At 52.2% G+C, this 21112-nt stretch overlaps 2 protein-coding genes across 4 annotated transcripts in view; one reads left to right on the forward strand and one right to left on the reverse strand.

Moving 5' to 3' along the window:
* The window catches only part of mnat1 (MNAT1 component of CDK activating kinase), a 30936-nt gene extending 12238 nt beyond the window's left edge, over positions 1-18698 (forward strand). Inside the window, exons 7-8 of one of the 2 annotated variants that reach the window (XM_047049543.1) lie at positions 2844-2965; positions 18267-18457. In XM_047049543.1, coding sequence (XP_046905499.1) covers positions 2844-2965; positions 18267-18387 — 243 coding nt within the window. In that variant the 3' untranslated portion in view covers positions 18388-18457. Of the gene's footprint in view, positions 1-2843; positions 2966-18266 lie in introns of both variants that reach the window. The other variant, XM_047049535.1, reaches the window with a different exon arrangement.
* On the reverse strand, positions 18667-21035 carry trmt5 (tRNA methyltransferase 5). 2 transcript variants are annotated; one of them, XM_047049099.1, is made up of 6 exons: positions 21000-21035; positions 20138-20760; positions 19703-19827; positions 19359-19598; positions 18959-19133; positions 18667-18846 (listed from the first exon to the last, which is right to left on the reverse strand). In XM_047049099.1, the coding sequence occupies exons 1-6, from the start codon at positions 21005-21007 to the stop codon at positions 18791-18793; spliced, it is 1227 nt and encodes a 408-aa protein (XP_046905055.1). In that variant the 5' UTR covers positions 21008-21035; the 3' UTR covers positions 18667-18790. The 2 variants fall into 2 exon arrangements, with proteins under 2 accessions (XP_046905055.1, XP_046905048.1); XM_047049092.1 differs by having other exon boundaries at positions 18701-18846; positions 18959-19598.
* Between the last annotated feature and the right edge of the window lie 77 nt (positions 21036-21112).

Below are 21112 nucleotides of genomic sequence, written 5' to 3' on the forward strand. Positions count from 1 at the left end.
GCAACTGATTGCCTCCACACACATGTGCAACACACTTCCTAGCAACACAGTCTTGCCTCATCTCTCTCTCTCTCTCTCTCTCTCTCTCTCTCTCTCTCTCTCTCTCTCTCTCTCTCTCTCTCTCTCTCCCCCTCTCTCTCTCCCCCTCATCTCTCTCTCTCTCCCCCTCTCTCTCTCTATCTCTCTCTCTCCCCCTCTCTCTCTCTCTCTCTTTCCCCCTCTCTCTCTCTCTCTCTCCCTCCCTCTCTCACACACACACACACCACGTTCTACTATGGCTATGCAGTATAGTTAATCTCTGTCATGAATCACAGTGCTCTGGCTGGCGTCCTGGGTTCTGTATTTATGCTCCATTACTTACTTTGTCTTGCATAGGGTTTAAGTGGACTATTTATGGTGTTTACTTTGGTTATAAAATACCTTAGTATGTGTTCAAAAGAAGTTATTTTTCTGTAAATGATATTTCAGCCTCTACAGGAGAGCAGGGTTTTCCATAACCCACACCCTAGCAGACGATGGTTTAACGTACTTTGAGAATATGGACGGATGTCCAGTTTGGGGCAGTTGGTAAATCCTTTGTATTGTTGATTCAGTACTGTGGGACGTTTTTTAATAACTTACCTAATCACAGTCTTCCATCTCCGAAAACAAACGGTGGAAAAATGCTGTCTGACTAACCCTTCGTTTCCAAACCAGTCTGTCAGGACCAGAGGGAAGATACCAAGAGGGCTTGATTGACATTAATCTCATTTCACACGGTTTTTCCCCCCTCTAGGCATTGTAGTATCTGGCATTGTTTCCAGAAACGACTATTGTGTTTGTTCCTGAGCTGGTGAAGCTGACTGTGACTGTGTTGTGTGTCTCTGTGTAGGGACAGACTGTGTCTCCAGCCTGTGACTGTGTTGTGTGTCTCCAGCCTGTGACTGTGTTGTGTGTCTCTGTGTAGGGACAGACCGTGTGTCTCCAGCCTGTGACTGTGTTGTGTGTCTCTGTGTAGGGACAGACTGTGTCTCTAGCCTGTGACTGTGTTGTGTGTCTCCAGCCTGTGACTGTGTTGTGTGTCTCTGTGTAGGGACAGACTGTGTCTCCAGCCTGTGACTGTGTTGTGTGTCTCCAGCCTGTGACTGTGTTGTGTGTCTCTGTGTAGGGACAGACCGTGTGTCTCCAGCCTGTGACTGTGTTGTGTGTCTCTGTGTAGGGACAGACTGTGTCTCTAGCCTGTGACTGTGTTGTGTGTCTCCAGCCTGTGACTGTGTTGTGTGTCTCTGTGTAGGGACAGACTGTGTCTCCAGCCTGTGACTGTGTTGTGTGTCTCTGTGTAGGGACAGACTGTGTCTCCAGCCTGTGACTGTGTTGTGTGTCTCTGTGTAGGGACAGACCGTGTGTCTCCAGCCTGTGACTGTGTTGTGTGTCTCTGTGTAGGGACAGCCTGTGTCTCCAGCCTGTGACTGTGTTGTGTGTCTCTGTGTAGGGACAGACTGTGTCTCCAGCCTGTGACTGTGTTGTGTGTCTCTGTGTAGGGACAGACCGTGTGTCTCCAGCCTGTGACTGTGTTGTGTGTCTCTGTGTAGGGATAGCCTGTGTCTCCAGCCTGTGACTGTGTTGTGTGTCTCCAGCCTGTGACTGTGTTGTGTGTCTCCAGCCTGTGACTGTGTTGTGTGTCTCTGTGTAGGGACAGACCGTGTGTCTCCAGCCTGTGACTGTGTTGTGTGTCTCTGTGTAGGGACAGACCGTGTGTCTCCAGCCTGTGACTGTGTTGTGTGTCTCTGTGTAGGGACAGACTGTGTCTCCAGCCTGTGACTGTGTTGTGTGTCTCTGTGTAGGGACAGCCTGTGTCTCCAGCCTGTGACTGTGTTGTGTGTCTCTGTGTAGGGACAGACTGTGTCTCCAGCCTGTGACTGTGTTGTGTGTCTCTGTGTAGGGACAGACTGTGTCTCCAGCCTGTGACTGTGTTGTGTGTCTCTGTGTAGGGACAGACCGTGTGTCTCCAGCCTGTGACTGTGTTGTGTGTCTCTGTGTAGGGATAGCCTGTGTCTCCAGCCTGTGACTGTGTTGTGTGTCTCCAGCCTGTGACTGTGTTGTGTGTCTCCAGCCTGTGACTGTGTTGTGTGTCTCTGTGTAGGGACAGACCGTGTGTCTCCAGCCTGTGACTGTGTTGTGTGTCTCTGTGTAGGGACAGACCGTGTGTCTCCAGCCTGTGACTGTGTTGTGTGTTTCTGTGTAGGGACAGACTGTGTCTCCAGCCTGTGACTGTGTTGTGTGTCTCTGTGTAGGGACAGCCTGTGTCTCCAGCCTGTGACTGTGTTGTGTGTCTCTGTGTAGGGACAGCCTGTGTCTCCAGCCTGTGACTGTGTTGTGTGTCTCTGTGTAGGGACAGACTGTGTCTCCAGCCTGTGACTGTGTTGTGTGTCTCCAGCCTGTGACTGTGTTGTGTGTCTCTGTGTAGGGACAGCCTGTGTCTCCAGCCTGTGACTGTGTTGTGTGTCTCTGTGTAGGGACAGCCTGTGTCTCCAGCCTGTGCCTGTGTTGTGTGTCTCTGTGTAGGGACAGACCGTGTGTCTCCAGCCTGTGACTGTGTTGTGTGTCTCCAGCCTGTGACTGTGTTGTGTGTCTCTGTGTAGGGACAGACTGTGTCTCCAGCCTGTGACTGTGTTGTGTGTCTCTGTGTAGGGACAGCCTGTGTCTCCAGCCTGTGACTGTGTTGTGTGTCTCCAGCCTGTGACTGTGTTGTGTGTCTATGTGTAGGGACAGACTGTGTCTCCAGCCTGTGACTGTGTTGTGTGTCTCTGTGTAGGGACAGCCTGTGTCTCCAGCCTGTGACTGTGTTGTGTGTCTCTGTGTAGGGACAGACCGTGTGTTTCCAGCCTGTGGTCCGGATAGAGGAAGCCCTGTACCACTACCAGCCCCTCCACATCCTCACCTACGGACCCCCAGTACCAGAGCTGGAACAGCTGGGCAGGCTAGGGTGAGCCACACACTACCACCCACACCCCCCCCTTACACCTCTACCCCTCACCCACACCAACACACATCGGAGGAGAAGAGAGGAGAAGAGAGGAGGGTAGAGGGAGAGGAAAGGAGAGGAGGGGAGGGGAGAGGAGGTGGAGGGGAAAGAGAGGGTAGGAAGAGGAGAGGAGAGGGAGAGGAGAGGGACAGGGAGAGGAAAGGAGGGGGAGGGAGAGGAGAGGGAGAGGAGAGGAGAAGGGAGCCTGGTGAAACCTCCAGCCTGCTGTGCAGAGTCTGGTTCCTCTCACTGTCCTGATTAGCTGTGAGGAAGGAGGAGGAGGAGGAGGGAGGAGAAGACAGAGGTTGGAGGGAGGAGGGGAGGAAGAGTTTTCCATGAGCCTCCACGTTGGCTCCCTGGGCAGGAGCGTCCATTAACACACACAGGAAGTGCTCTCCCCGACAGCCCCCCCGGGCCAATCAATCCGCGACGCCATTGGCCCAGCCCTCGCAAACACAGACCATCCATCAGAGAGCGCAGGACGTCTGCACAGCAGTGTGACCACAGACCAACACAGCCTCTCGTTGGAGCACAGAAGCATGTTTGTGTGAATTACAGGAATTTTCATTACTGGATAGAGGTGACTTTCATAAACAGCTCAGACTCACCATAGCAACCGACAGCTGTGGTTTTGCCACAATGCTCTGGTGAAATTTCTCGGGACATTGTGGACAATAGTTTTTCCAGTGTCTTTTTATCTTATGATCCCCAAGAAAAAGAAGAAAAAAAAGCTCTATTGATTCAAATTTCTTCATCACATTCAAATAACTCCCTCCAGAGGACCCTAATTAAGGAGGAGCCTGTGTCTTAAAGGAGTGCAGGCAGTGTTTTAGTAGAATAACTGATGCTTCTCTACATTATGTATGCAGCGAAGTGCTGAGGTTCCGGTTCTGTTGGCCGGGGCTGATCAATATGCAGATGAAACACGGCTCACAATGTTTGCCGCATGCCGGAGTTGACTGGGGGGGGGGCTGGGGCTGGGGGGGGGGGGGGGGGGGGTTGGTGTCAGCAGTTCAAGGGTCCTGGAGGACCCACGGCTGTAGAGGAAAGACTCTGCCAGTGAGATAAATGAGGCTCCGCTCTACGAGGAACTCCAGTCCCCCTGGCCCAGGGACACAGACCAGCCTCGCTTGGCAAAACAAACCACAACTCCCATGATGCAGCGCTCCTAAATACTGCTGACGCTTCCTGCGTCGTTGGCAGTTTGTGATTTGGCTAAGATCCGGCTTCAGGCGCGCACTGTCTGACACTGGCATGCACACGCACACAAGCACCCACTTGCACACAAGCACCCACTTGCCCGTAAACGCAACGCACGTCTGGGATCACACACACTTCCACGCGCCCCGCCTCAGCCAAGCCACAGGCTCGCCTGGCCCGTGTGATGTGGAGAGAGGGAGGGAGGCGTTCAGGGAGCGCAGCAAGGTCAGGAGCTGGGTGGAGAGGGTGACACAGAGCTGGGATGGAGCCCCAGTCTCCTGACCTGTGAGGCGTCTGTGTGTGTGTTTGTGTGTGTGTGGGGGGGGGGAGGGGGGGGGGGGCTAGGGGCTCATTTTAAACAGGGCTGTTTGTCTTGGTTAGAGCCCATGGTGACAGCAGCACCACTGGTGATTTGTCTTAGATAGCGGCGTCGGGGTGCGGGGGGGGGGGTTGGGGGACACCCGCCCCCTGTGGTCCCGGGGGCTGGGCCCTGAACAGGATGTCCAGCCATCAGAGGGCAGAGTGGAGTGGCTCTTTATCTAGCCCCCCCCCCCCCCCCTTCTCCACGAGTTGTTTTCTCTCCATCTTTCTTTCCCTCTCCCGATCTCTCTCTCGACCTCTATGCGTGTGTGTGTCTCCCTCTGTCTGTGTCTTTCGCCTTGTCCCTTTGCCCCCCAAAAAACCGCAGGAGCGCTGTGTGCCTGCCAGGAAAAAGAAGGGACCACGCCTCTCTTTCTCTCTCTTTGTTTCCTCTCTCTCTCGCTCTCTCTCTCGCTCTCTCTCTCTCCCTCTCTCTCTCCCTCTCTGCTCTACCTGAATAAATACGGGCTGAGCTGGTCTCTTATTAAAGACAGCTGCCGCAATACTGGTACAGGCTGCATGTTCAGACAACAGGGGCCTCTGAAAGTGTCCATTCAGCTTTCACCCACCCCCCATCCTCTCCAGCCCCGCTCTATAGATCCCTAAAACCCCTCTTCCCCTGGTGTGTGTGATTCACCACAGAGGACAGGCGACCCACACTGTCAGGGTTTCAAGAAGGTGAAAAGGCAGGCCTCGTCCCTGACAGCAGCGCTGAGTGTGTGTGTGTGTTCTTTACAGTTTACCTGTTGCTTGGAGACCTGTTGTACCCATACAGTTTGATGTTCCATTGCAGAAGAGCTCCAGGTGTGTGTTGAAGTGCAGGCAGGTATGTTGCGATGAGGCCCAGTCATCCTTGGTGAGGCCCAGTCATCCTTGGTGAGGCCCAGTCATCCTTGGTGAGGCCCAGTCATCCAGGGTGAGGCCCAGTCATCCTGGGTGAGGCCCTGTCATCCTGGGGGAGGCCCAGTCATCCTGGGGGAGGCCCAGTCATCCTGGGTGAGGCCCAGTCATCCGGGGTGAGGCCCAGTCATCCTTGGTGATGCACAGTCATTCTTGGTGAGGCCCAGTCATGCTGGGTGAGGCCCAGTCATGCTGGGTGAGGCCCAGTCATCCTGGGTGAGGCCCAGTCATCCGGGGTGAGGCCCAGTCATCCTTGGTGATGCACAGTCATTCTTGGTGAGGCCCAGTCATGCTGGGTGAGGCCCAGTCATCCTGGGTGAGGCCCAGTCATGCTGGGTGAGGCCCAGTCATGCTGGGTGAGGCCCAGTCATCCTGGGTGAGGCCCAGTCATCCTGAATGAGGCCCTGTCATCCGGGATGAGGCCCAGTCATCCTGGGTGAGGCCCAGTCATCCGGGATGAGGCCCAGTCATCTTGGGTGAGGCCCAGTCATCCTGGATGAGGCCCAGTCAGGTTGAGGTGTGTTTGGTTTGAGAGCCAGTGGTCGGCTTCATCCAGGGGGATTGGTTCAGCTGAGCTTGATGTGGGCTTGTAACTGTAACACTTAGTACCACACACACATACACACACACACACACACACACACACCCAGACACACACCCAGGGCAGTCTGATGTCTGGAGAAGGATAGAATGTGAGTGGAGACAACAATGAGTTGGACATTTGAATATTCTTCTTTGGGCTGTAACACATGTTACTGTTTGGGTCCTGTTTGTTAGGTAGATTGTTTACATGTACATGAATTATAATTTGGATATGTGTGTGTGTATATTTTGGAGAGATAGTTTTGCAGTGTGTGCTTGTACACGAGGATTCGATGCGTTCTGGGGTTGTTCAAAAGTTCTGCAGGCGATGACAAACCAACCAACTCTGTTACGAGAAGAAGGGGGGGGGGGAAGAAAGAAGGGACAAGGATAGTGTGTGTGTGTGTGTGTGTGTGTGTGTGGGGGGGGGGGGGGGGGGGGTAAAGGGGTGGAATAGAGGAAAAGAGATATTGGCAGTGCATCATTTAAAAAAAAAATCTACTGAAACCTCAAGTGCTGACAATGAAAGCTAGAGAGGGCGGTTGTTTGTGTTGGCCCAAGGCGCTCTGAAATGAGTCCATCTCTCTGACATGGGTTGCTCAATGCGCTGCGCTAAATGCCAATGTGGATCCTATTTTGAAGTTGAGCTCCCCCCTCCGTCCCCTCCCCCTCCTCTCTCAGCTTTCTTTAATTGGTGGAAAAAGTGAGGTTTCTGTCGGGAGCTGGTTGTCAAGCGTCCGTCTCTCATCGCCATGGTGATGGGGAGAGCAGTTGAGAGAGAGAGAGAGGCAGAGGGAGAGGGAGTGTGTTTAGTCTGGAGCTCCTCTCCTGGGAACCCTGAGCTGTACACCAGGAAGTGGTCCTGCCCCCCAGCCCCATCCCCCAGCCCCCCAACTCAGCCACCCCCCAGCCCCTTCGCCCCAGCCCCTTCGCCCCAGCCCCTTCGCCCCAGCCCCTTCCCCCCAGCCCCTTCGCCCCAGCCCCTTCCCCCCAGCCCAGCAGAGACCCCCTGGTCACTGGGGGTTGAAGGGTTAAAACTCTAAAGGATGGGGGGGGGTTGGGCTTGTAGACGGATGGGGAAGTTGGATCATCAAACTACTAGAAGGAGCTGGCTACGTGTGTGTGTGTCTTTCCCTGTACAAACAGACCTTTCATCCTCTATCCCTCCAACACTCACACACACACACACACACTGGGGCTTGATGTGTTGGATGTGTAGGGACTTGAGGCCTGCTTCCCTGTCTGGCTCAGAGCCAGAGATTAATGGCTGTGTGAGTGATGTTCTCCTGCCTCTCCACCCAGCCCCCAGACTTGGACAGGTGTGTGTGTGTGTGTGTGTGTGTGTGGATAGATGGGAGTGTGTGTTTGTCTGGTATGGTATTTTATCCAAAGTGACGTACAGCACGGGGATTTTGAACCTACAATCTCTTGATCTGCAGTGCTCTAACCACCGAGCTGTACCCAGGCCTGCTCTCTCTCATGCTCTGCCGATGACACACTACCTAACTCTCTCTCTCTCCTTTTCTCTCTCTGGCTTTCTGTATCTCCAGCACTCTCACCCACATTTTCTCTCTCTCTCCCCGGCTTTCTCTCGCCACTCTCTCGCCACTCTCTCGCCCCTCTCTCGCCCCTCTCCCCCCATCCCTCCACGCGTTGAGAAGAGAGTTGGTGGGACTCCTGTCTCTCTCCTGGGGGGGGGGGTTCTAGAGGCTGGGCCTGAGGGGGGGGAGGGGGGGGTTCTAGAGGCTGGGCCTGAGGGGGGGAGCGGGGGGCTTCTAGAAGCTGGGCCTGAAGGGGGGAGGGGGTTCTAGAGGCTGGGCCTGAGGGGGGGAGGGGGTTCTAGAGGCTGGGCCTGAGGGGGGGAGGGGGTTTTAGAGGCTGGGCCTGAGGAGGGGAGGGGGTTTTAGAGGCTGGGCCTGAGAGGGGGAGGGGGTTTTAGAGGCTGGGCCTGAGGGGGGGAGGGGGGGGTTTAGAGGCTGGGCCTGAGATGGCTTTTCCATACGGCCCTGGTGCTGTGATCCCTGCAGGGGATCTGTCCACGTGAGCGTCTGGGGCCTGGGAGGATGTGAGGGGGCTGAAGGGTGTGGGGGGTGATGGCAGGGCGGAGGGAGGGAGGGAAGAAGGAGCTGTTGGGGGGGAAGCGGGGGGGAGAAGAGACAGCCTGGGACTTCAGAGTGATGAGAGGAGATTGGCGTCAGCTGAGTGATGTTACCTCCGAGGGAGAGGCAGACACCCATACACACCACACACGCACACCGCACACACACCACACACACCACACACACCACAACCAGCTTTGATGCTAGAATTCTGGGCTGTGTGATGGAGAAGGAGGCACCTTCCTCTGTGACCTCCGATGAACTCCCTGAGAGCACAGGTCTTTGATCTGCTTTTACCACCATTAGATAACGTTCCAGACACTCTCGCTCTCGCTGCGCCAGTTAGAATATTCAGTGGCAACGCTGTCAAATGGCATTTATGAGAGTCATGGTTTGGCGTGACTGCAAAGCTCTTGAACAACAACAGAACTTCCCAACTGTTTTTGCTCCCTTCAGTCTGTAGACTTTGTGGCCGATGTTTAATTGGAGAGACATCTGATTAGGCTTTGGTCTTTTCAATGTGTGTTTTTGTGTGAGTCTGTGTATAAGAGTGTGTGTGTGGGTGTGTAAGAGAGATTTGTGTGTATTTAAGACAGTATGTGTGTGTGTGTGTGTTTTTGTGTGTGTGTGTGTGTGCTTAATGAGTGGTGGAGACTGAGAGTCCACCACAGATCTACACCTCTGTAGATGTGTCATTTCCCTCCCATAGCAGCCAGACCCTGGGACTGGCACACCGGTCATTTGCATGCTCAGAGGCGACAGGATCTGATGAGGGCTGGGAAGCCAGAGCTTGGCAGCGGGGCCGGGGCCATTTGACTTGCAAACACCAAGTCTTTGTCAGCACTGCACTCTGGGGCCTCAGCATCGCAGGGCTCAGGGTCAGAGACCTGGAGGTCCAGCCCAGAGTGGAGACCTGGAAGTCCAGCCCAGAGTGGAGACCTGGAAGTCCAGCCCAGAGTGGAGACCTGGAGGTCCTGCCCAGAGCAGAGACCTGGAAGTCCAGCCCAGAGTGGAGACCTGGAGGTCCAGCCCAGAGCAGAGACCTGGAAGTCCAGCCCAGAGTGGAGACCTGGAGGTCCAGCCCAGAGCAGAGACCTGGAGGTCCAGCCCAGAGTGGAGACCTGGAGGTCCAGCCCAGAGCAGAGACCTGGAAGTCCAGCCCAGAGTGGAGACCTGGAGGTCCAGCCCAGAGCAGAGACCTGGAAGTCCAGCCCAGAGTAGAGACCTGGAGGTCCAGCCCAGAGCAGAGACCTGGAAGTCCAGCCCAGAGCAGAGACCTGGAGTTCCAGCCCAGAGTGGAGACCTGGAGGTCCAGCCCAGAGCAGAGACCTGGAGGTCCAGCCCAGAGTAGAGACCTGGTGGTCCAAGCCCTCCTGATAAAGGGGATTACACTGTACAGTTCAGCACTGCTGATAACCTCCTGTGCTATTATGCTCGATCTCTGTAAACATGGCATTAATAGACACAGCCTCATTGTTGCTTCTCAAATATTTCTGTGCAAATATTGATCTTCTCTGTTGATGAGTCATGCAACAGGAATAATTGTCGGGGAATGCTCAGACTCTGGGAAAAGGCTCTTTCTGTTTGTTGTTAATGACGGTCAGACCCAGAGTAAGGATGAAGGAGGGATGAAGGGAGGGAGAGAGAGATGGAGAGGGGGAGGGAGAGGGAAAGAAGAAGGGGTAAGGAGGGAGAGGGGAGTTATGAGACCGGTCTGTGTGTGTTCTGGTCTGTCAGTGAGTTTGAGGTTTTAAAGGAGAGGTGTATTTAGTGTTGCTGTTTTTCCTCTGGGGACCCCAGGGCTAGATCCTTCTCTGGGCAGTCTACACACTCTCTCTCTCTACACATAGTCTCTCTCTCGTTCTCTCTCTCACGCACACTTACACACACACACACACACACACACACACACACGGCTAGGCTGTTAGGTAGAACTCCCCAAGGGAAGATACTGCTGCCCTCTGTCCAGGTTTATGTGTGTCCTTGGTTACAGGCTGTAGGGTCGAGCCCAGTAGAATTAGATGTCTCCTGACAATTCTTTAAGAACACACACGTGAATATATATATATATATATATATATACACACACACACACACACACACACATACAGTGCCCTCCAAAAGTATTGGAACAGTGAGGCGAATTCCTTTATTTTTGCTGTAGACTGAAAACATTTGGGCTTGACATCAAATAATGAACGTGAGACCAGAGATCAACGTTTCAGCTTTTATTTCCAGGTATTTACATCAGGATCTGATGCACAACTAAGAAAATATCACATTTTGTTTGAATCCACCCATTTGTCATGTGAGCAAAAGTATTGGAACAGATATACTTAAAACATATTTAAGTGAATAAGACTTAATATTTAGTTGCAAATCCTTTGCTTTCAATAACTGCAGCAAGTCTGTGACCCATTGACGTCACCAAACTTTTGCATTCTTCCTTTTTGATGCTTTCCCAGGCTTTCACTGCAGCCTCTTTCAGTTGTTGTTTGTTTTGTGGGGTTCCTCCCTTCAGTCTCCTCTTAAGCAGGTAAAATGCATGCTCTATAGGGTTTAAGTCTGGAGATTGACTTGGCCAGTCTAATACCTTCCATTTCTTGCCCCTGATGAACTCCTTTGTTGTTTTGGCAGTGTGTTTTGGGTCGTTATCTTGCTGCATGATGAAGGCTCTGCCAATCAGTTTGGTTGCATCTTTCCTTAAATTGGCAGACAAAATGTTTCTGTAGACTTCCGAGTTCATTTTGCTGCTGCCATCATGTGTTACATCCTCAATGAAGATTAATGAGCCCGTCCTAGAAGAAGCCATGCAAGCCCAAGCCATGACATTACCTCCACCGTGTTTCACAGATGAGCTTGTGTGTTTGGGATCATGAGCAGTTCCTATATTTCTCCAAACTTTAGCCTTTCCATCACTTTGGTAAAAGTTAATCTTTGTCTCATCAGTCCATAAAACTTTGTCCCAGAATTTTTGAGGTTCATCTCTGTACTTTTTGGCAAATTCCAGCCTGGCCTTCCTATTCTTCTTGCTAATGAGTGGTTTGCATCTTCTGGTGTAGCCCTTGTACTTTTGTTCATGAAGTCTTCTGCGAACAGTAGATAGTGATACCTTCACTCCTGCCATCTGGAGGTTGTTGCTGATCTCACTAACAGTTGTTTTAGGGTCTTTCTTTACAGCTCTCACAATGTTTCTGTCATCAACTGCTGATGTTTTCCTTGGTCTACCTGTTCGACGTCTGTTACTTAGTACACCAGTAGTTTTCTTCTTCTTCAGGACATTCCAAATGGTTGTACTGGCTATGGCCAATGTTTCTGCAATGGCTCTGATTGATTTTCCATCTTCTCTAAGACTCACAATTGCTTGTTTTTCACCCAAAGACAGCGCTCCGGTTTTCATGTTGTTTTCACCTCTGAATACAGTCTGCATAGACAAAACCTATCTTACCCAATCTGAACCTGAGTGTAGACATTCAGTGGTATTTATTGATTGAATAATGTATGTAATAGGACACACCTGGGCAACAAAACACACCTGTCAGTCATATGTTCCAATACTTTTGCTCACGTGACAAATGGGTGGGTTCGAACAAAAAGGTGATATTTTCTAATTTGTGCATCAGATCCTGATGTAAATACCTGGAAATAAAAGCTGAAACGTTGATCTCTGGTTTCACATTCATCGTTTGATGTCAAGCCCAAATGTTTTCAGTCTACAGCAAAAATAAAGGAATTGGCCTCACTGTTCCAATACTTTTGGAGGGCACTGTATGTACACACACAAAAAATATATGCTGAGTTGTGTAGTAAGTAGAGGTACCAAAACCAAAAATAGCTGGTGCCCACACACATATACAACAGTGGAAAAGTGTGTGTGAGTGTGCGCGTGTGTGTGTGTGTGTGTGTGTGTGCGTGCCCCTCCTTCCCCCCAGGGTAGAGGGTTGGGTGATGTGCAGGGGGATTAGCTGGCTCACACACCCCTCTTAAGAGCCGGAGAAAGAAAACAAACTGCTGTCATGTGGGTCTGGCCGGCACAGACTCATCTCACCCAGCTAAGCATGCTAGCTGCTCCACCATGATGCATGCCTATCCCTCCTACACCTCCCCCTCTCTCTGTCTTTCTGCCTTTGTTTACCAACCCCCCCCCCCCACACACACACACACAGACTCCTTCCCGCTCTCACTACCCCTCCCTCTGTCTCCCTAATTGAAATCCTCCAGCCTCTCCCTGTGGCTTGAGGTGATCTGGAAACTGATACCTGTGTAGCGTAAGAGCTCTCACGGGGCGCTCCTGTTCTCAGGATTCTATTCCCGAGATGCCCCCCCCCCCCCCCCCCCGAGGAGTCCCCCGGCATGGCCTGCGGAGCGCGTCTCCCTGGCCCTGCTCTGAGGAGCGTATGCCTCCCTCTATTGTTTACAGACCCATTTGGTTAACGACGACACTGATGTTACCTAATTATCCCCCCCTCCCTCCCCCTCCCAGCCCTGCTTGGTCTCCCGGGGCGACGGCCCTGGGAGGTAGCTAGCCGGCTGGCAGCGCTCGTTTGCCAGATCGAGTGACCGCTGGCGCGGATGGCAGGGTGCCCTGCGTTGGCGGGAACACGGGCCTGTGGCCTGGTCAGGCAGGCTCTACTGCCCCCAGCAGGCCAGACAGGGGAAGCGCAGGGGAGCGATTCACAAGCCAGGGCGAACAATGGCAGGTGACTGTCTGATGAGCGAAAGTAGGGAAGCACTGTTATGGCCTTTATAAACCCACATAAACGCCTTTTTTTTGTTGGTAATCGTACGTCAGTAAATACAGATACTACTTTGGCTAGGAACCTTTTCTCCGACATCAGCACACCGCTTGCTCGTGAGTTGTCACGTCACTGCGGACCGGTCCGCGCGTCTCTAAGCGTTAATGTCAAGTGTCGTGCAGTGCTTGTGTTAACACTCTAAAAGGGGGTCCCTCTCAACTAAGTGTTACTGATATCCCTCCTCCTCCTCCTGCTCCGTCTGGGAGCAGCGGAGGGCCGCTGATTCGTCAGCGATGATAAGATGCACCATAACGGATGAGGGCTCTGTGGCCTCATGAGCGGATGATGTCATCGCATGGAGACGCCCCCCCCCCTCCCCCTCTCGCTCTACTGCGGGGGGGGAGATCTCTCACACTCTCACGTCCTGAAGGAAACTACATCCCATGGAAATGAGCCTGACCTCCGACCCTCGTGTGCTGAAAGGCTGACGTTGACAGATGGAGTATACCTGTGAGAGTGCTCGCTGTTTGGTTTGGCTTAAGGGGGCGCTGCCTCTGGTTTTTGGACAGTTCTGACACACACACACACCGTTTGGAGGAATCACTCAAAATGCTGTCGTGTTTTGTTGTTGCACTTTTGGTGTGAAGACAGAGAAACAAGTTGGTCGGTTCTCTAAAACACACACGTGCTCGAAACCACATCCACATATACTCACACACACACACTGTCAGAAACACACACACACACACTGTCCCTGCACAGCAGGCCTGGTGCTGGCAGGGTTGAGGAGGTGGGGGCAGGGCCAGCAGAGCGGTGGGTGTGTGTAACCAGAGACGCCTGAGGAATGCGGGGGGTGTTTTCGGAGGATGGAGCGGGGCAGGGGTGGGCGGAGGGGGCGGGGTGGGTGATTAGGGGGTGACAGCTGAGTACTGACCCCTCCATAATGACAAATCATCTGGCAGGTGTGTGGCTCTATCTCCCCCCCCCCACCCACCCCCTCTTCCACCCCCACAACATTCTCAGGCCTGGATTCCCAACCGCTACTGGAGCTGGGAGCGCTAAAGGAAGACTTCCGGACAGGACGACTGCTGTCCAAGAGGCTCTGGACTGGTGTGGCAAAGCCCCCCACCAGGAGCTCCCCCCCCCTCCCCCAGGCCTCAAAACTAGCCCCCTGTCTCACATCCACTAAGACCTGTCTGTCTGACCCTCAGTCAGAAGGGAACGAGGATTCCATCCTTGAACCTGTCTCGTAGGTAAGACTGTACAGATTGATGTTGTCTTCTTACTAAGCACAGTGGAGGCTCTGTGATCCAGTAGTCCTGTAGCGATGAGACTGAGGGAGCCCTGGGCTCTGTCTCCAGCCCATCCTCCTGACAACCTTCCCAGGAGGCCCTCTTTGATCCTCCGCGTGAACAACTGTCCCTGGATCAGAGTGGCTGCTGGGGGAGCAGACAGGTGCAGAGGTGCAGACTGGTCTGGGGTCAGTGCAGGAGCGGCACTCAGACACAGAGATTCACTGAAATGGCAGCTGGCCCCTGCTCTCTCCAGGCAACGCGCTCCAGTGATTCATGGTTTCTGTTGTGGGGAAGCAGTGTCTGTCAGTCACAGAGGACCTCATGCGTACACAGGGAGGCCTTTGTACGTGTTCCCCTGTGAGGAGCCTTACAGGTCCGACCAGGAGCGAGGTGCTAGGGCCCTTGTGTGGGTCGCAGCCAAAACAACGCCCTTTTGCTTAGTCACATGTCTGCCAACGAACAGGAAGTGAGTCACTCTCTGCAGTGTAGGGTGTCTGGGTAGTGATCTGGGTAGTGATCTTCTCCACCAGAGCCAGCCCTACACGGGTCTGGCCCGGCCCGTCTCATCTATGACATCCCTGCTCCAAACCTCCCTGTGTTTCCCCCTTCCGGCCCTGTCGGCCCTCACAGAACAAGAAAGCCAGACCACTCTGCCTTTAGCTCTGCCACACGGCTCCCCAACGCAAAGACAAGCCGCTCGTTCTCAGCTGGAAACCACACGGAACCCACCGGAACGTTTTCGACACTTATCTTTTCACTTTGAATTAGGGATGGGGCTCCCGGTGGTTTTCCAGACAGCAGGAGTGAGGGCGCACACAGCCGGGGGCCTTAGTGGAAACCCAGGATGGTTATTAGCCTCAGCAGGAGATGCTGCCCAGGTATTCAGACTTTCAACCCCAAGTGGAAAAACGTTTGCCGGCCAAAAGCCTCCGAACTGTTTGAGCGGCTCAACCAGCTGCGGATGCTAGCATAAATATTGAGGAGAGGGGTTCAAAAACAACATTATGATTATTCCATCGTCCGTTTTTCCAGTTGGAGTCCCCCCCCCCCCCCCCCCCCCCCAGAGTTCTCTCGATTTATTTATTTTCGGCGATTCACCCGGCTCAGAGAGACCGTCGGCTGTGGGACGTTGTTTCTGTACTGAGCCACGCCTCTGTTATCCCCGTGCTGACAAAACTCAGGAGCATTCAGTGTCATTCAGTTGTCTCCTTCATGTGAAACCAGCCCCCCCCCCAAGCGACATAATGGACCAGTCCAAAGTGACCCATATTTACCCAATAACAGGAGGCTTTGAAAAGGCCCGTATCGGGTTGCAGTTAATGCTCCAGTGAGGCCCGGAGAGTGAAAGATGTTACCGGCCAAATCGTCTTGGATTTCAGGTCCCTGTGAACAAAAGGCGGCCCAGTCCTCAGAGAGGAGGACATGGAGAAGGTGGGCGGGGGTGGAAGGGAGAAGTGTAAGCCTAACTTTTTCAGACGGTACACACAGACACACACACACACACACACAGACAGTGTTGGAACAGTAGCGGCAGCGCGGGATCAAAGCAGCGTGGTGTTGAGTGTCTTGCAGGTGTCACTCAGTCACCACGCTGCGGTCAGTGTCTGGGTCTTCTTTAAACACGTCTTGAAAGGAGTCCGTCTGCTTGTGTGTAGCGTAGACTTCATGTGATGGGGTGTAACACAACTCTGTGCTGCATCTCCTGTTCGCTAGTCTGAACCCTGTCAAGTACAGTCATGCAAACACATTTGTATTCTCTCTACAGTAAAAGCTGAGATAATGGATTGTTAAAGAGTGTGTTTGTGCAAGGGAGTGTGTGACCTTTCGGAAGCGCGCGCGTGTGTATGTGTGGCAGCAGAGCTGGGGGAGGAGATGCACTTATAGGACCAGAGTTAATGGCGCAGAACTGAACTAACCTATGGTGTTAGGGGTGAGCAAAGGCCAGACAGGGTTGGTTTAGGACGCGGAAGAGGATTGGTGATGATGATACCCAAAGGTGATTTTACTCCATAGCGTCTACCTCCCTCTCTCTCCCCCCCCCCCCCATTATTCATTCTATTCCTCCCTCTACGACTCTCTCTCCCTCTCCTTAGGGGCGGGCAGGTATAAAGTTACACAGTGCTCTCAGCTTTCTTGGAAGGAATGACCACATGAGTAGCTTGGGGATTAGATTAGCAGGAAGAGCAGACTTAGCTGGGCTGTAAATAGCCCGCTTTTTCACCGTTAAAAAGGCCCGGTACAATATAATCAATAGACAGCACTCCTGTGATGGAAGGAGCGGAGCAGGAAGCCATCTGATCCTGCCTCCCTCAAGTGCTCTGTGAAGGACACGTTACAGGAGCCCTGGCCCCTAATGAAGTTATTATTAATCACTGGACCTCCTGTTTTGAACTTGTGTGTTGTTTCTCTAGTGGATGATGAGTGGTCTTTATGTGCACAACTTGATAGGCCTCTCTACATGGCTCTGCTCTTAGTTCCTGATCTGTCTACATCATGCGCCACAAACATTGTATTTTAGTATTCTGTGTCCAGCGTATTTTGTGTGTTTGTTCTTGTAGTGTTTAATAAGAATCACCAGTGGACCATTTCTTGTCCACTTGTTTTCTCGATGGTCACGTGCCAGAACTTGCTGTCCAACGTCAAAGCTCCTTGTTGCCTCGCTTGACAATGCGTTGAATTGTTTGTTCTGCACTTCCCTCCGCAAGTTGGGTTTTAGGAGGTCAATGCGAGATCTCAAAGGCCTGTTCAGAAACAACATTGCTGGAGTTTGATTCGTTGTTGAATGGACAAGACAGTACTGGTAGCCTGCTTATGAATTTCTATTTCATTCTTCTTTTTGTCTTGCTTGCTGCAATGCCGCAATTGAGCACCTTCTACTACTACTATAAGATGAGGCTGCATTGACAACTTGGACATACAGCTAGAAGAGGCACGAACACATTTGTTTGCGCCAAGAACCACATCATAGAGATTAACATCACGTGGGCTACTTCTCGTATAGCCCCCACTTTTACTCTCTCCCTCTCTCTCTCCCTCCCCCTCTCTCTCTCTCCCTCTCTCACACACACACACAATCCTTCTCACTCTCCGAGCCTCCCCTAGGTGTTGGGTTACGGCCCAAACCTCTCTCTCTCCGAAAAAACCTCTCTCTCTCCTCCAAACCGGAGGAGAAATCACAGTGGGCTGTCTGTGGGCTCGCTTCCTATTTCACTTTGAAGTTTCCTTGTCTCTCAGGGACATGAGCCACAAAGCCCAACTGGTGTTGGGGGCTCCAGACCTCTGTGCAGGGGCTGGGGGGCTTGGAGGGATGGGGGTAGGGGGGAAGGATGGGATGGGAGGCTTGCTTGCTGTCTCAGTTGCTTTGGATTGTGGTCGGTTGAGGACTTTGTTAGCTTAGCAGTCTGAGACTGTAGGAGCCCAGTGAGATGTGTGTGTGTGTGTGTGGAGGTTACTCCCTAGTGTGTGTGTGAAGAAGGAAGGATTAGAGTGGGTGGGGCCATAGGTCACCTATGGCCCCATCCTTTCCAAGTGGATGAGCAGCCGTCACCACCAGACGACAGGCTTGGATGTATCTGACAGCTTGGCTGTTATTCCATCTTTGGCTCCCAGTGAAAATAAACCCTAACCCTCTTGCCTGTGCTTGGGAACCTGAAAGGCGTGCCTTGGCAGGCTACATCTGGAAGCACTTAGCTAATAAAAGGCACCTAGAATACTATAATAGAGGCTACATGGAATGGTGCTGAAGCACAAGGTGTTTGTGAACGTGTGGGTGGGTGGAAAGATCTTGGGTGTGGAATTGAAGGCAAGCAAACGAATGCTGCAGGAACGCTTTTACGGACTGCATGGCAACCTTTTAGCCAGGAGGAAGTCCAGGACCAGACCTTATACGGTGACAACTATTTACCAGCCTATGTACTATGTAAGGGGAGATTTAAGTAGATTTTTGGAGACGTCTGTAATGTACAGCGACTTTCTGGATGGTCACTGTGTCTGACGGATGTAGTATTTGAAAAGAAAGAAAAAATGGAGATTGAAGCACTCCCACACGAACGATCCTTTAACAAAGTGGTGTTTCTCTGGGTCCTGGCAGGTATCTGAACCACGTACGAGCGGCCCTGCCCCCAGACACGGCCGGAGGATACAACTCAGGGCTGGCGTGTCATCGAGCCATCCAGGACGCCTTCAGCGGGATGTTTCCTGCACTGGGCTGACCCCCCCCCCCCCCCATCGGGTCAGAGGGAGCACCTCCACCAGGTGTGGGGGGGCAGCTCCAACAGGGGTGGGGCGGGGGGGTGAACTGGCTGGGCTGGATTCAGAGCGCCTCCCTGCTCTGGAGGGAGGGCTGCCACATCGTGGTGTGACTGCTACCATCAGATTGTACAGATTATCGTTTTGTATTTTTTTTTCTTTTTTTATATATAAAGACAAACCATTAAAACACATTTTGTTTGTCTATGCCAGTTATTATTCAAACACAAGCATACGTATAACATGTTCTTGGCTTCATGTTGATTCACCATGACACCCAGCAATGACGCTTTATTGTAAAAGAAAAACAAGCAGTATTTAGTAACGTGGAAAAATGTACAACACGAGTTCTGTCTTCTGTGGCGTTCAGTCTGCAGTCTCTTCGCACTTCTTCCTCTTCGGCGCTGGTTCCTCTGGGGGCTCTGAGGAGAGGGACAACAAGTCGTTTAGAGAACACTCATCCTGCCAGTTACTCAGCGAGTCAGCGTGTGCTTGTGTGTTGATCCTCCATGCAGTGTCAAATGTGCTTCTTACCTGTCTGTCTGCTCTTGTTGCTGAGGAGGACCTCTTTAGGGAGGGTAAAGCTCACGCACATCATCTCCTTATTGGGCGCTACGTTCCTCACCAGATGCACGGAGCACCTTCCTTCGAGGGGGAACCCGATGCTCGCAGAGGCCCTCTCCAGCACGTCTTTATGGGGGTCGTCCTCCTTAGAGAAGCCGTAACAGTGCACCTGAGGGAGGGTTACGTCACAGGAAAGGTCCTGGTCTAACAGGCCTTTGAAAGCATCCAGGAACTCCAAGGCTAGCGCGGGCAGATTCATGACGATGTGAACGGCAGCTGCTCCCTTCAGTAAGGCAGGCAGCTCCTGCTTCAGAGGGCCCTGGATGAAGGCCCGGCCGTCCAGGTTGAACGTCCTGACCTTGCTCTCTACCTTATTCAGCTTGCAGTTGTGTTTCAGCCAGCGGTAGGACTCGGGGTTGAGGTCGTTGGCCAGCACTGTGGAGCCGCGCCGGGCCGCAGGGACGGCAAAGGGACCCACGCCGGCGAACACGTCCAGGACGACGTCCCCTCGCTTCAGGAGAGCCACCACGCGCTCGTGCTCCGTGCTTAGACGAGGGTTCCAGTAGACGCGGGAGAAATCGAACTCGTAGGTCACGCCGTTCTCTTTTACCTGCAACAGAGACGGACGTCCTGTCGTCTGGAAAGCGCTAGTTTGATAGAAAGGTGGTAAACACAGACAGATCATAGAAGTTCATTTAAGTTGATTCATCTCACTTTGGCCACCATGTTCTCTTCCCCGGCCATGACCTCCATCTTAAAGTTGCGGTAGGTGGAGTCGATGATGTTGGTCTTATTAACCACACAGGTCACCCCAGGGTTCTTATCCATTATGACTTGGCCTGCAAATGGGAGACAGCAGACAATTATACACACTGACTGAAAGCAGATGAATCAGCACTCCCTTTATCCCCTCTTATACTTCATGTATACTTATCCTTAATTGATCATCCAGGAAACCCAATCTCATGTGTGGTCAAGAGTAAGAAGTGCCTTTGATAATGGAACATTGATTATGCCAACAACATGTTTGGTCTAGAAGAAGGATACAGCTATTATGTCTCACGCCAATGATGAGGCAATAGCTCAGTGGTTGGAGCATGGATTAAATAAATAAAAATAAAGTATGCTAAATCAATACATTATTATTACCTATGAGGTTTCTGTATGGCAGCTGGTGGTCTCTCAGGTTCAGGTGAGCAATGTGTCCTACCCGGCTGAACCCCGACGTCACATCCTGTCCCTCGGGAAGCACCGCTCTCAGCACCTCCTCAGTCTTCAGGTTGTCATAGGAAAGATGCAACTCGTACTGCTGCAGCTCCGGAGCTACGTTTAACCCCTTCAGCACCTCCGCCTCAGCGTCACTGAAAGAGCTTGGTGACGACACGCTGGCCGGATCCAACAGCAGGAGACGGTATTTGCCCCCGCCTTCTCCTGTGTCCTCCACCACTCGCGTCACACCCGGTCTCTGGAGAGCCACCTTTTTGAGACTCTTCACCAGTTTGTTGAGGACTTCCTTGGGGACACGCAGAGCTGGGACAACTATAGTCTGGGCAAATGCCTCTTTATCGAGGCAGGTCATGCCGCGGACCTCAGGAGGGGCAGTGTAAAGTCTAGACTCCATGACATAAGGTTGGGGCTCGGGTATGTGTCCGGGAACACTAACAGAACACGTTTGCTCTGGACGAAAGACGCCAGAACACAGGGTGTGTCGTAGATGAAAGAACCTCACACGTTCCCGAGTTTGTACACTGTTAATTATTCTGGAAACAATCCTGCAAAGACATGCATGCGTTTTACAAACATAGAAACTACCTAGCTACTGAGTAATGTTCTTGTCATTGGAAGGTAACCTAGAAGACAAAGTTACTGACGTGGTTATCGTGTTTCAATAGTTTTTTAGAATAAATGATGCCACAAACATGTTTTCCGTTCCCTACGTCAACTTGAATCATAACAAAAAATACATTTTAAATTGCATTTGTAGCTATCATATGATCTTGTATCGTCTCACCTCAACATTGCCACCGCTTCCTAGTGCACATGTTCATACGTAATCAGTCATTGACATGTTTAGGCTAAGCCTATTGGTTGGTTAGATTTCACGGGCTTTGATTGGATAGAAGT

Source organism: Hypomesus transpacificus, chromosome 3, assembly GCF_021917145.1.
Source record: "Hypomesus transpacificus isolate Combined female chromosome 3, fHypTra1, whole genome shotgun sequence".
NCBI lineage: Eukaryota > Metazoa > Chordata > Actinopteri > Osmeriformes > Osmeridae > Hypomesus > Hypomesus transpacificus.